Genomic DNA, 14478 nt, shown 5'->3' with positions numbered 1-14478 from the left:
AGATACACCTGCTTCAGAGGACTCAAAACTGTGCTGCCCGTCTAATTTGACCTATCTCCAAAGCCCAAAAATTTGATCATATCACTCCCGTTCTTCGTAAATTACATTGGCTGCCAGTTCACTATAGGATACACTTCAAATTTTTACTACTCACGTACAAATCACTACATGGACTGACACCATCCTACATATCGGACCTTATTCACAAAAATCAAAACCAGAGAACCCTTCGCTCAAGTAAGAAACATACACTTGCCATACCTAGAACTCATCTCAAGAATTATGGTGACCGGTCATTCGCCCATTCCTCGCCATCTTTATGGAATCAATTACCAAATGACATCTGTTCTGCACCAAATGTTAACATCTTCAAAACCAAACTCGAATCTTACCTTTTTCAGCAAGCCTATCTGTGAAACCAAGCGTCATTGAGCATCACTGCGATGGATAATAGGCGCTATATAAACTTGTATTTATTATTATTATTTTATATATACACTACTGGTATTAGACTCGCCGCCATTGTTCTAGCATTTACTAGAAAAATACTCATTCTTAGTCCCAGGCAGCACTGGTTTACTAGTTTCTTTGTTCTCAATAGTACGCATTCACTAGAAGAAAACCGTATTTTTAGAATTATGTTGTTCTCATCTGAGATAATTGGAGAGCAGAACGCCCCCCCCCTCCCACCACTATTTCTACAGGTCATTGCCCATTGTTCTTAAAGGTAAAAAGAGTTACGTAACGTACGTACACTTGTGACAACGCACAACCCGCGATAGGGCTGCAGGAAACCCACCTAGAATTCACTGTATTACTTTGTTACAGTACGGCAACTCGGTCGCTTGTGGTAGTTAACGTTCTGTTTGGGGGTACCAGTAAACGCCGAGGTCATAAGTCCGACAGACAGTGACCGAGATTACCTCCAATCATTACACCTCACGAAATCCTGTCTGCTGCTAACATATATCCCTTGGTACATGTGCAAATATACCTTCCTTATTCGTATCGAAACGTAATTCCATTGTTATGCAGTTCAGATACAATTTCTTTATCGAATTGTTCATTTTGAGCCACAGTGATTTTTTCCTTCCAGTTGCCTATTACACCTTTCCTGAAGAATGAGCCCGTCTGATTATCAAAGGGCATATAAGAAATTTGACTTGGTTTCATATTGCTAATAGAACTGTAAGTGCTGTGCGTCCGTTCAATGTCTCCAACCGTGACCGGTCGACCGATGAATTGAGCCATCTTTTCCAAGGTTTCCCTGTAATTGGTTTTCATATCCTCATAGTATATATGTAACACGTTGTCTTCCAGTCCTGCTTCGTGCCACATAGTTTCATATGTCACATAGGGTCCATAAAGCATGGTTCCTTCTGCAAAGTCGTTCTCGACCAGTCTGTCCCACGGAGCTTCCCATTCGCCATCAAAAAAGGTCTTATAATAGTAAAAACTTGATACACATACATCTTTCGGATTGCGAGCAATGTGGATGACCTTTGCCCCTTTTTTCTTCACTTGCTTCAAGGGAAATACTTCGCGCGGTAAGTGACTTCTGAACAGTCTTGGTGACGGAATCGCATCTGGCCCACGACTATGGAATTGCGTTCGGCATTCTGTGTGGAATCCAGGCAATGCGACGTCGTCTCGCCACATTAACCATTCAAGCAATGGTTCCATAACTTTGTCACCGACCTTATAAATACCCCAGTCCGATTTATACATTTCACGGAGCGATATCAACAGCCAGTGTATACCGGATTTCGGAAAACCTACAACGACTACGTCATCACCCCGAAACTTGAATTTTTTCCGCCATACGCTCCTCCAATTTTGTGAAATCATACACACGGGTTGGGAAATAATGACTTCCAAACTTGCGAAATTGCGTAGAGATAGACATACTACAATCGTGGCGCCGACACAGTGTGACTGGCGCAGCTGAACTTTCTACTAAAGGTCATCGGGTAGGTCAGTCAACCTGTACAGTCAGCAGAGTTGTCAGTCACGTGGTTTACTGGCTGGGTACACATCGCCATTACATTTCCCTCAAAGTAGCCAAACCCCCGGGATAAAGCAATGGGAACAGTTGTACAATATAATTGAAAAATTTACGTCCAGGTTTCCATGATATTTTTAACCAATAGCCGTTTCTATCCTACACGTAAAGGGCGGCAGTCGTCGTGCCGCGTCGATATGGAACTCATAGCGACGTATACAACGCGTGTAAAATACATTGTTTATTTACATGAAATTCGAACACGCGCTGCGCTACGACCACCGCGCTTTAATATTGACTGCTGTTGTAGCTACTAAGGCTGTCACATGGCTCAAAACACATATGATCGACCGTCATAAGCTCGGGTGATGGCAAAGACCAAATGACCAAATCTTATATCTATAAATAAATGTAATTAGTGGTATGACTAAAATATCAATAAAGGTAATAGTCTTTCGAAAACTCTTGCTAATAAATATCTGATATAACTATAATAGATGTCATAATGTTATAACCAAAATCAGTCGTGAAAAACAAAGGATTCAATAGATAACAACTATCAATAGAACAAAAAATATACGTTTGCTAGACGTCAAAGAATGCAAAGACTGGCAAAACATACAATATTATTAATAATTACACGATTAAACAAAAGAGGGCTTAACCTGAGCCATTTCAACCCTATGTAGGAGTTGGAGCAGGGTTGAAATTTCGTTCAATATATTGTTGAATGACCCTCCAGAATGCTTTAATAATAGTCATGGACAGACCACCAGGGATGTGCATTCTGAAAAAATTCTGTCAACAGATAGATTTCCCGGGGGGGGGGGCTACTTCCACATTAAATGGGTAAGGGTGTGAAGCCCATCTCTCGAAAACCATACTCACTTCTAAACCATTTTTTTTTCTATTTACATACCCATACAACCTCTGTATGGGTCGTAAATAAAGAGCTGTGCAAGGAATAACACAACAGAGTCTTATACAGAACATGTACTTGAACTGAAAATTCCTTATCAGAATTAGCGTTGCAAAGCAATGCACTTGGGTGGATGTGAATTGTGCCCTAGAAAGACTCGACACTGAGTTGGTTTTATATGGGTGCAATTTTTCCCGAGATTACTAGAAAGGCCAGTACTCTTGATGCACGCATTCATATTGATTTGCCTTGGCCTAATAGTTGACAGTTGCCTGACCGACCACCTGTTGGAACATGCGTGTATTTACAATTTGTGCAATGCAGCTGCCCGAATAGAAAGGCTGCAAAGTTGTGCGTTTGCCTTTTAACTGCAAAACACAGCTATGGTACCCATAGTATGCTTCCAGAGCGACCTAACTCGTAATTGAGAAGACGGCAAGAAGAGGGGGGTAGTCAATTCAAGTTCTTAATTACATTTTACAATTTTTTTAATTATATTTTACAATTTGTGTTCAATTATGACATTGAATGTGAAAAACGCTTTATACACTACTAACTTACGGAAGAATAAAATAGATGATTACATTTTTCACTTTGCCCATGTCTACGAAATTACATTTTTTATTTATTTAAATTACATTATTAAGAAAATAAAAACAATTGATTACAGCTTACAAAAGTACTAGTATCCCTTATATAACCCTATAATAATTATCACTGACGTCACTTTGTTTCAATGACGTCATTCAACTAAATCCATTAAGAACACACACAATCCATGAATCCATTGCAATTCACTGATGTTTTGCTACAACGATGTCATTTCGCTAAACCCATTTAATATCATGTTCTCACTCGCGATTGGTCGCTATTAAAAAACAAAAAACAAATGAGAACGCGTTAGACCATCTAACTATGCCGCAAGTTAGGCTGCTCTAGAAAGGGGCTTTAATAAGGTTAGGTCGCCCGAACTGTAGGCATAAACGCCCTCAAGTGGTAAGATTTGTGTTTAGTTGAGTTTGTTTTTTCCATGGCCGCAATAAAGTCTTGTGGGATGAATTGGACTTCTGATAAAAAATTCGTATATGAAAAAAAAAAATCATGGATGGTACCCGTGAAGACCGTGTTATTTACACTAGAATGTCAACAGGGTTTAGGTAATTTGGTGTTGTGCGATCACCTTACCAGTGCAGGTGAAAGGTTAAAGCGCGGTGGTCGTCGCGCAGCGCGTGTTCAAATTTCATGTGAATAAACAACGTATTTTACACGCGTTGTATACGTCGCTATGAGTCCCATATCGAAGACGACGCGGCGCGACGACTGCCGGCCTTTAAAGTTCAGCGATCGTTGTTCAGAAAAACTGAGGACAACAATAATTGCAGCGGGGCAACAGGGCACTGAAGTCATATTTATTATCATCGCATTCAAGCACAGTATCGCTATAATGTAACGTTTATTTCCAAAGAACCATAGGCCACCGGCCCTAAATACACTCAAAGATACATCCTTAGTATATGTGGTCACAAGTAACACGGTAACAATTGAAGATATATTAAATACTAGTACACTGTAACAGTTAAATATCATTAAGGGTTGCTTACTCTAACAACGTTTCTCTTTCACAAAAAGAATAAAATAAATATTTAGCACAATTTTTAACAGTTTGTGAATTTTTGTTGGTGATTAAGTTAATTAAATGATGCTGTAGACGAGGCTGCTCATTGAACACATTTTGAATATAGCCTCAGCAGAAACTCATCTTCAATCCCACTAAAACAAACTGGGCAGATCCTGTTTGGTCTAGGTATGTTTAGATGGCGTCCATTTCAATCCATAGACTATGTGATGATGTTCTGATTTTTAACATAGCAAGTCGAAAAGCTGATGTCATTTCAATTGCAAGATACGATTCTAATTCCAGGTTAAGCTTAAATAGTTTATATGAAATCAATCTTTCAAATGAATCTACAACAGTACACCATTGTTGGAGATATATGTGTAAACACCGCTGACGAAACCTGCCAAGAAACACATTTTCATTGCCCCACCCTGGTTGTACCACAGCTCCCCAAATCCGTAAAGAAATATTACCATTCTTAATAGTTTAACCCAGCATTCTTTGAGTCAACTAATGTACGTTGAAAATTGTAACATTAATAAACGCATGGGTTCATTTTGAGTATATTCAGCTAATATTTCACCATTCTGATTAAACGAAGAGAAAACATAGTTGGCGACCAAGTCCCTCTCTTACTGTTGTGTGGATTATATTGTAATGGTGTACATTTTCAACAGCTGGTGCCTTAGAATAACCCCAAATCTCGCTCTCGTACTGCATTATAAGGACAATTTTTGTGTCAAATATTTTAAAACATAAAAAGATAGGAACTGATCCAATTTGGCATATAGTAACCATAAGTGCATGGAGCGCTTTTGTAGCCTGATCCGCTAGATATTGTTGACAAATTGCCCAAGAACCACGTAGTGAGAGTTTTATACCCATATAAACGTATTACGACACTACTTCAATTATGTTCCCATCGTATCGCCACTGCTCGTATCTTCGTAACGTTTCTCCATTTCTGAAAACTGTTACATTGGTTTTGTTTATTAAATCTCAAATGGCAATTATCACAATAAGATTTCAACATATTAAGTAATCTTTGTAATCTAATTGCATTATAGGAAATCAAAACTAAATCAACCGTGAAAAGAAGATAAAATAGCTTAATTAAACCAACAGAACAAACCAACATTATCACCTAAAAGTGCGTCTAACTGAAGTTCTACGTGCAGGTCATTTATAAAAAAAAAAAGGAGACAAAATACACCCTTGATGTACTCTAACAGATCATCGCGTGCCATGACACATGATTTTACTTGTAAATACAAAGATATAAGAATGGAATACATTTTACCTCTAATACCTGCTTTACCAAATTTGAAAATAAAGCTGACCGACTGACTCTGTCGAATGCTTTTTCAAACAAATTTCTGTGTATGTTCATTTGTCTAATGAACTGTTTATCAAATACAGAATACATATTTTTAGTACAATTTTCTTTTAATTAGTACAATGCAACGTTTTGCTTTTAAGGTATTTTTTATGTAATGTTTTTTGATTTGATAACTTTGATAACTAAACAGATTTTCTATTGGCTCCAAATCTTTATCAAAGTTTGACACCCAATTCATAATAGTGCTTATATTGATTTTCTGACATCTTGTTTTCTGTGAAAAGTTTATTGGTAGGTTTGCAAATGTGTATCAGACTGTGCAAAAACTCTCTCCATGAGTTGGTTTTGAACCCCAGTATAGTATTCCTATGGGATTTGAGAGATACATTACGACGATATTATTACAAGATAAATGATTTCCTTCATTGAACACATACAAAAATGCATATTTCCACCGAGATCAGTGACCTTTGAATGTGTATCACCAGTGATCAGTCAAGTAGGAACAGTCAAACTATTTTATCAGATTTTCTCTATTTTTGCATACAGGACATCTGTCCTTCATACTAAGGGAAAACTTTATACTGATGAATAAGGTGACCAAGTTTGATAAAGTTTGTAATAGTATTAGTAAAGTTATTGTGCACACAATAACAATTATTAATGACCACGACAACGATAATATACCTTTCCCTTCCATCTTTGATGATACGGGCAAGGTAACAAAGAATTGAAATAATTAAACCAATCAGTTGGACTAGATGAAGATGGTGTGTGCTGGTCTGCATTTCAGAAGAATCACAACAAATGTTTGCTATCACTGTCACCAGCGGCTTTTCCTAACTCTGATAATCAATTCAAGAATTAAGTGTTCTTTTATGACGAAATTGTCGTAATTTTCACTGCAAATCTAACATAGCATGATTACATTCATCACATCACATTTACATAGTATCGCTATAATGGTTAACTGCGTGCTCAGTAGTTATTTATTAGTTGGAGACAAGTGCCCTCCTGTCTGAACAGGAAGGAACTACGCAGTATTGGGTTTCCTTAAAATTCGAACACTTATTTAGATAACAAACCTGGTGAAAGTATCAACAGAACCCAAACGCCCACATGGGAGATGTTGTTAAGGGTCATTTGCCCTATTAACGACCAATTATTTTTTAATGAAAAAGCTAAGAGTAATTCATAGTAAGAATAATAATTCACGGTGTACAAACAACTCAACTTGGTAGTGTTGTCATCTTGCAACCTATATCTATAGAGAGATGTACTTTGAGGAATACACCAGTGAATACAATTTTTTGTCATGTTTGATATGGTTCTAACGTGACATACACAACACATGCCCAATGTATTGTTTCTTTGTTATAAAAAAAGAATGTGGGAGCGGATGTGTGACACTTTTTATATACACAACTACCAATGGAATAAAAAAAATCAATCTTAGCAATGTTTTAAAAGTTTATTTTTAAATGTTTTAGAAAAACACAATGTACAAGCAAAACTAAAGATAAATAGATGTTGTTTGAATATAATTTATGCACACTATATTAGTCTGAAATCTACAGCGACTAATGAAATTTATCACCAAGGCATGATAGGAGATTTTTGTAACTGCTATACTCCAAGGTATAGCCCAAAGTAGATGAACACTTTTTAAAAAAAAAAAAAAAACACATAAAATGTTATTGGCAAGACTTTGAGGTACTGACAGATTTTGTATAACATTAAACAAAGCTGTGTGTGAAGAAAACAAATTGTGTTTGGGAATTTATTACAGTATGAATATAAAATATGTTTGTCGTTTGTCTTACCGTCAATACATACTAAAGTGTTGTTGACATGTACTTGTAGTACTGAGTGATTAGCATGTAGTACATTGGATACAAAAAAAATGTGACCAGAGTACAAATGAAATTCAAGAGAACATTGAGAGCTATAAAATAAGAAAGCTTTCTCTTTTTGAAAACAACACTAATTCTCCTGACTTTATTATAAAGTATCAGTAATACAAAAGTGTGCAACAGTATATGCATCAAAAATAAATTGACTACACTTGTCATTCTGTGTCTCTCACATCTAGTAGGGTTCCCACACATTGATTAATAATGTTAGGCATGTATAAGCATCTATGACCATATATGGGAATTACATGTATGACAATATATGGGAATGACATGTCTGACCATATATGGAAATGACATGTATGACCATATAAAGGCATGACATGTCTGACCATATATGGGAATGACATTTATGACCATATAAAGGCATGACATGTATGACCATATATGGGAATGACATGTATGACCATATAAAGGCATGACATGTCTGACCATATATGGGAATGACATGTATGACCATATAAAGGCATGACATGTATGACCATATATGGGAATGACATGTATGACCATATATAGGCAAGACATGTCTGACCATATATGGGAATGACATGTATGACCATATAAAGGCATGACATGTATGACCATATATGGGAATGACATGTATGACCATATATAGGCAAGACATGTCTGACCATATAAAGGTATGTCCCATTACTGCAATCAAGTATCTGATTTTGTTTGCTCAAAAATGCCATTTTCTTTTGCAAATTTTGTTCATAATTTTTTTTCGCATGTGCACAGGTGACAATCCCTCCACTGTAAGCATCACATATACGGCTGGTAGGCCAATTTGTGTTTGAATAACCATTTATTTCAAGGTATTTGCATGTTATAGACAACCATATATATGTATTCTAACTTGGTTTATACATGAATTAAAAAAATCTGAAATTCCAGAATATTCGACTATAGCCTTCGCAAATCACAACACGCAACACTCCTGCTGCACAAACCAATAAAGATGTTTCATAAAATGGCAGTTCATGTGAGCACGTTGTAAAATGAGTTTACTTTAGAATTTAAGTAGCAGTACTTACAAATTGTTGGTCTTGTTGAAAATACATATAGATGAACAGAGAAAGTCTTAAATAATCAGACTCCACAGGTCACATCATTAGAGATCCTGACTTCATTGTTGATTCATGACAAAAAGGGACTAAGAGTAATCTATACACTACAATAGGAAGCCACTTACAGCTCAATAAGTTATGATTGATAATTTTTTTTTTCAAAAATATTTAAAGCATGTATGAGTTAATATTAGCATATCATAATCCAATCACAATGTACACTCTAAAAATACAATAATTCAATAATTACAAATAAATATATTAATAATTACAAATAACAATATTTTAGCAATTAAAAGTGGAAATGTTACTTTTGGTATAAAAACTGGAAGCAACAACTATTATAAATGTCTTAAAATAAATGTGTTTTTCTGCATTATATGCATGTGTTGAATGTAACACAAAGATGTGTAAAAAGGGATCACTTTAGAGAGTTTTTTTTAATCTTTCACTTTCCCAGATAAGTTAATGAATACTTATTCTATAACTATCCCAGGCCTGTCAATGGATGAGGTAAAGCTCCATCATCACTAACTTTCCAGGCCTATTCATGGGCAGGATATGGACACCTCATCTCCAACTTTCCAGGCCTATTCATGGGCAGGATATGGACACCTCATCTCCAACTTTCCAGGCCTATTCATGGGCAGGATATGGACACCTCATCTCCAACTTTCCAGGCCTATTCATGGGCAGGATATGGACACCTCATCTCCAACTTTCCAGGCCTATTCATGGGCAGGATATGGACACCTCATCTCCAACTTTCCAGGCCTATTCATGGGCAGGATATGGACACCTCATCTCCAACTTTCCAGGCCTATTCATGGGCAGGATATGGACACCAAATCTCTAACTTTCCAGGCCTATTCATGGGCAGGATATGGACCCCTCATCTCTAACTTTCCAGGCCTATTCATGGGCAGGATATGGACACCTCATCTCCAACTTTCCAGGCCTATTCATGGGCAGGATATGGACCCCTCATCTCTAGCTTTCCAGGCCCATTCGTGGGTGGGATATGGACACCTCATCTTTAACTTTCGAGGTCTATTCATTTGTGAGATATGGACCCCTTCACCTCCAACTTCCCATACCCCTTCATGAGTGGGATATAGATACCTCATCTTTAACTTTCGAGGTCTATTCATTTGTGAGATATGGACCCCTTCACCTCCAACTTCCCATACCCCTTCATGAGTGGGACATAGATACCTCATCTTTAACTTTCGAGGTCTATTCATTTGTGAGATATGGACCCATCATCTCTAACTTTCCATGCTCATTCATGGGTGAGATATGGACCCCTCGTCTCTAGCTTCCGAGGCCCATTCATGGGTGGGATATGGACCCCTCATCTCTAGCTTCCCAGGCCCATTCATGGGTAGGATATGGACCCCCTCATCTCTAGCTTCCCTGGCCCATTCATGGGTGGGATTTTGACCCCCTCATCTCTAGCTTCCCTGGCCCATTCATGGGTGGGATATGGACCCCTCATCTCTAGCTTCCCTGGCCCATTCATGGGTGGGATTTTGACCCCCTCATCTCTAGCTTCCCTGGCCCATTCGTGGGTGGGATATGGACCCCTCATCTCTAGCTTCCCAGGCCCATTCATGGGTGGGATTTTGAACCCCTCATCTCTAGCTTCCCTGGCCCATTCATGGGTGGGATTTTGACCCCCTCATCTCTAGCTTCCCTGGCCCATTCATGGGTGGGATATGGACCCCTCATCACTAGCTTCCCTGGCCCATTCATGGGTGGGATTTTGACCCCCTCATCTCTAGCTTCCCAGGCCCATTCATGGGTGGGATATGGACCCCCTCATCTCTAGCTTCCCAGGCCCATTCATGGGTGGGATTTTGAACCCCTCATCTCTAACTTCCCAGGACCATTCATGGGTGGGATATGGACCCCCTCATCTCTAGCTTCCCAGGCCCATTCATGGGTGGGATATGGACCCCCTCATCTCTAGCTTCCCTGGCCCATTCATGGGTGGGATATGGACCCCTCATCTCTAGCTTCCCTGGCCCATTCATGGGTGGGATTTTGAACCCCTCATCTCTAACTTCCCAGGACCATTCATGGGTGGGATATGGACCCCCTCATCTCTAGCTTCCCAGGCCCATTCATGGGTGGGATTTTGACCCCCCCTCATCTCTAACTTCCCAGGCCCATTCATGGGTGGGATTTTGACCCCCTCATCTCTAGCTTCCCAGGCCCATTCATGGGTGGGATTTTGACCCCCACATCTCTAACTTCCCAGGACCATTCATGGGTGGGATTTGGACCCCCTCATCTCTAACTTTCCAGGCCCATTCATGGGTGGGATATGGACCCCTCATCTCTAACTTCCCAGGACCATTCATGGGTGGGATATGGACCCCTCATCTCTAGCTTCCCAAGACCATTCGTGGGTGGGATATGGACCCCCTCATCTCTAACTTCCCAGGACCATTCATGGGTGGGATATGGACCCCCTCATCTCTAGCTTCCCTGGCCCATTCATGGGTGGGATTTTGAACCCCTCATCTCTAACTTCCCAGGACCATTCATGGGTGGGATATGGACCCCCTCATCTCTAGCTTCCCTGGCCCATTCATGGGTGGGATTTTGAACCCCTCATCTCTAACTTCCCAGGACCATTCATGGGTGGGATATGGACCCCCTCATCTCTAGCTTCCCTGGCCCATTCATGGGTGGGATATGGACCCCTCATCTCTAACTTCCCAGGCCCATTCATGGGTGGGATATGGACCCCCTCATCTCTAGCTTCCCTGGCCCATTCATGGGTGGGATTTTGAACCCCTCATCTCTAACTTCCCAGGACCATTCATGGGTGGGATATGGACCCCCTCATCTCTAGCTTCCCTGGCCCATTCATGGGTGGGATTTTGAACCCCTCATCTCTAACTTCCCAGGACCATTCATGGGTGGGATATGGACCCCCTCATCTCTAGCTTCCCTGGCCCATTCATGGGTGGGATTTTGAACCCCTCATCTCTAACTTCCCAGGCCCATTCATGGGTGGGATTTTGACCTCCTCATCTCTAGCTTCCCAGGCCCATTCATGGGTGGGATATGGACCCCCTCATCTCTAGCTTCCAAGGCCCATTCATGGGTGGGATTTTGAACCCCTCATCTCTAACTTCCCAGGACCATTCATGGGTGGGATATGGACCCCCTCATCTCTAACTTCCCAGGCCCATTCATGGGTGGGATTTTGAACCCCTCATCTCTAGCTTCCCTGGCCCATTCATGGGTGGGATATGGACACCTCATCTCTAACTTCCCAGGACCATTCATGGGTGGGATATGGACCTCCTCATCTCTAGCTTCCCAGGCCCATTCATGGGTGGGATATGGACCCCCTCATCTCTAGCTTCCCTGGCCCATTCATGGGTGGGATTTTGAACCCCTCATCTCTAACTTCCCAGGACCATTCATGGGTGGGATATGGACCCCTCATCTCTAACTTCCCAGGCCCATTCATGGGTGGGATATGGACCCCTCATCTCTAGCTTCCCTGGCCCATTCATGGGTGGGATATGGACACCTCATCTCTAACTTCCCAGGACCATTCATGGGTGGGATATGGACCTCCTCATCTCTAGCTTCCCAGGCCCATTCAAGGGTGGGATATGGACCCCTTCATCTCTAGCTTCTCTGGCCCATTCATGGGTGGGATTTTGAACCCCTCATCTCTAACTTCCCAGGACCATTCATGGGTGGGATATGGACCCCCTCATCTCTAGCTTCCCAGGCCCATTCAAGGGTGGGATTTTGAACCCCTCATCTCTAGCTTCCCAGGCCCATTCATGGGTGGGATATGGACCCCTCATCTCTAGCTTCCCAGGCCCATTCATGGGTGGGATATGGACCCCTCATCTCTAGCTTCCCTGGCCCATTCATGGGTGGGATTTTGAACCCCTCATCTCTAGCTTCCCAGGCCCATTCATGGGTGGGATATGGACCCCTCATCTCTAGCTTCCCTGGCCCATTCATGGGTGGGATTTTGAACCCCTCATCTCTAACTTCCCAGGACCATTCATGGGTGGGATTTTGAACCCCTCATCTCTAGCTTCCCAGGCCCATTCATGGGTGGGATATGGACCCCTCATCTCTAGCTTCCCTGGCCCATTCATGGGTGGGATTTTGAACCCCTCATCTCTAACTTCCCAGGCCCATTCATGGGTGGGATATGGACCCCTCATGTCTAGCTTCCCTGGCCCATTCATGGGTGGGATATGGACCCCTCATATCTAGCTTCCCTGGCCCATTCATGGGTGGGATTTTGAACCCCTCATCTCTAACTTCCCAGGACCATTCATGGATGGGATATGGACCTCCTCATCTCTAGCTTCCCAGGCCCATTCATGGGTGGGATATGGACCCCCTCATCTCTAGCTTCCCTGGCCCATTCATGGGTGGGATTTTGAACCCTTCATCTCTAACTTCCCAGGACCATTCATGGGTGGGATATGGACCCCTCATCTCTAGCTTCCCAGGCCCATTCATGGGTGCGATATGGACCCCTCAACTCTAGCTTCCCTGGCCATTCATGGGTGGGATTTTGAACCCCTCATCTCTAACTTCCCAGGACCATTCATGGGTGGGATATGGACCCCCTCATCTCTAGCTTCCCAGGCCCATTCATGGGTGGGATATGGACCCCTCATCTCTAGCTTCCCAGGCCCATTCATGGGTGGGATATGGACCCCTCATCTCTAGCTTCCCAGGACCATTCATGGGTGGGATATGGACCCCCTCATCTCTAGCTTCCCTGGCCCATTCATGGGTGGGATTTTGAACCCCTCATCTCTAACTTCCCAGGACCATTCATGGGTGGGATATGGACCCCCTCATCTCTAGCTTCCCAGGCCCATTCATGGGTGGGATTTTGAACCCCTCATCTCTAGCTTCCCTGGCCCATTCATGGGTGGGATATGGACCCCTCATCTCTAACTTCCCTGGCCCATTCATGGGTGGGATATGGACCCCTCATCTCTAACTTTCCAGGACCATTCATGGGTGGGATATGGACCCCCTCATCTCTAGCTTCCCAGGCCCATTCATGGGTGTGATATGGACCCCCTTATCTCTAGCTTCCCAGGCCCATTCATGGGTGGGATATGAACCCCCTCATCTCTAGCTTCTCTGGCCCATTCATGGGTGGGATATGGACCCCCTCATCTCTAGCTTCCCTGGCCCATTCATGAGTGGAAAATGGAGACAGTCAGATATGGTCCCTTCATCTCTAGCTCCAACCCAGCATATCACCAACCTGTCAGAATCATTTAATGAAGATGACAAAGTCATATACACTTCTTTGTCCCACATTGGCTGCAGGCATTACTAATAAATCCTACACACATGTGCATGGTATTTACGGACATTGCTAAACAAAAGTTTAAAGCCATTTTCAGACAGAAAAACAAAATTTGTAACTTGGAAGTATATCATCACACAAATATTTCTTTGACAGTTAGAAAGATTTCACTTGTAGTAAAAAATGTTAAAATTGCATGATCTCAAAAATCACACTCTTGTTGGCAGACATTAAGTAATCACTGCTACATGCTTTCCTGCCTGAAATCGGATATCTATTTTTTTTATACAA

At 41.6% G+C, this 14478-nt stretch overlaps 1 protein-coding gene across 1 annotated transcript; it reads right to left on the bottom strand.

The window, feature by feature from the left end:
• Positions 1-999: 999 nt before the first annotated feature.
• On the bottom strand, positions 1000-1728 carry LOC100368696 (sulfotransferase 1A1-like). The gene has a single exon (XM_002740861.3). It carries the CDS (start codon positions 1726-1728, stop codon positions 1000-1002), a length of 729 nt encoding a protein of 242 aa, XP_002740907.2.
• Positions 1729-14478: the final 12750 nt, after the last annotated feature.

This window comes from Saccoglossus kowalevskii, chromosome 10, assembly GCF_978046115.1.
Source record: "Saccoglossus kowalevskii chromosome 10, keSacKowa6.1, whole genome shotgun sequence".
In the NCBI taxonomy this organism is placed as follows: Eukaryota; Metazoa; Hemichordata; class Enteropneusta; family Harrimaniidae; genus Saccoglossus; species Saccoglossus kowalevskii.
The sequence above is the reverse complement of the archived record's forward strand: the minus strand, read 5'-3'. Positions and strand labels throughout refer to the sequence as shown.

Excerpts from the sequence above, each read along its gene's own strand:
- LOC100368696 (XM_002740861.3), bottom strand. The coding sequence starts at position 1,728 with ATGTATAAATCGGACTGGGGTATTTATAAGGTCGGTGACAAAGTTATG.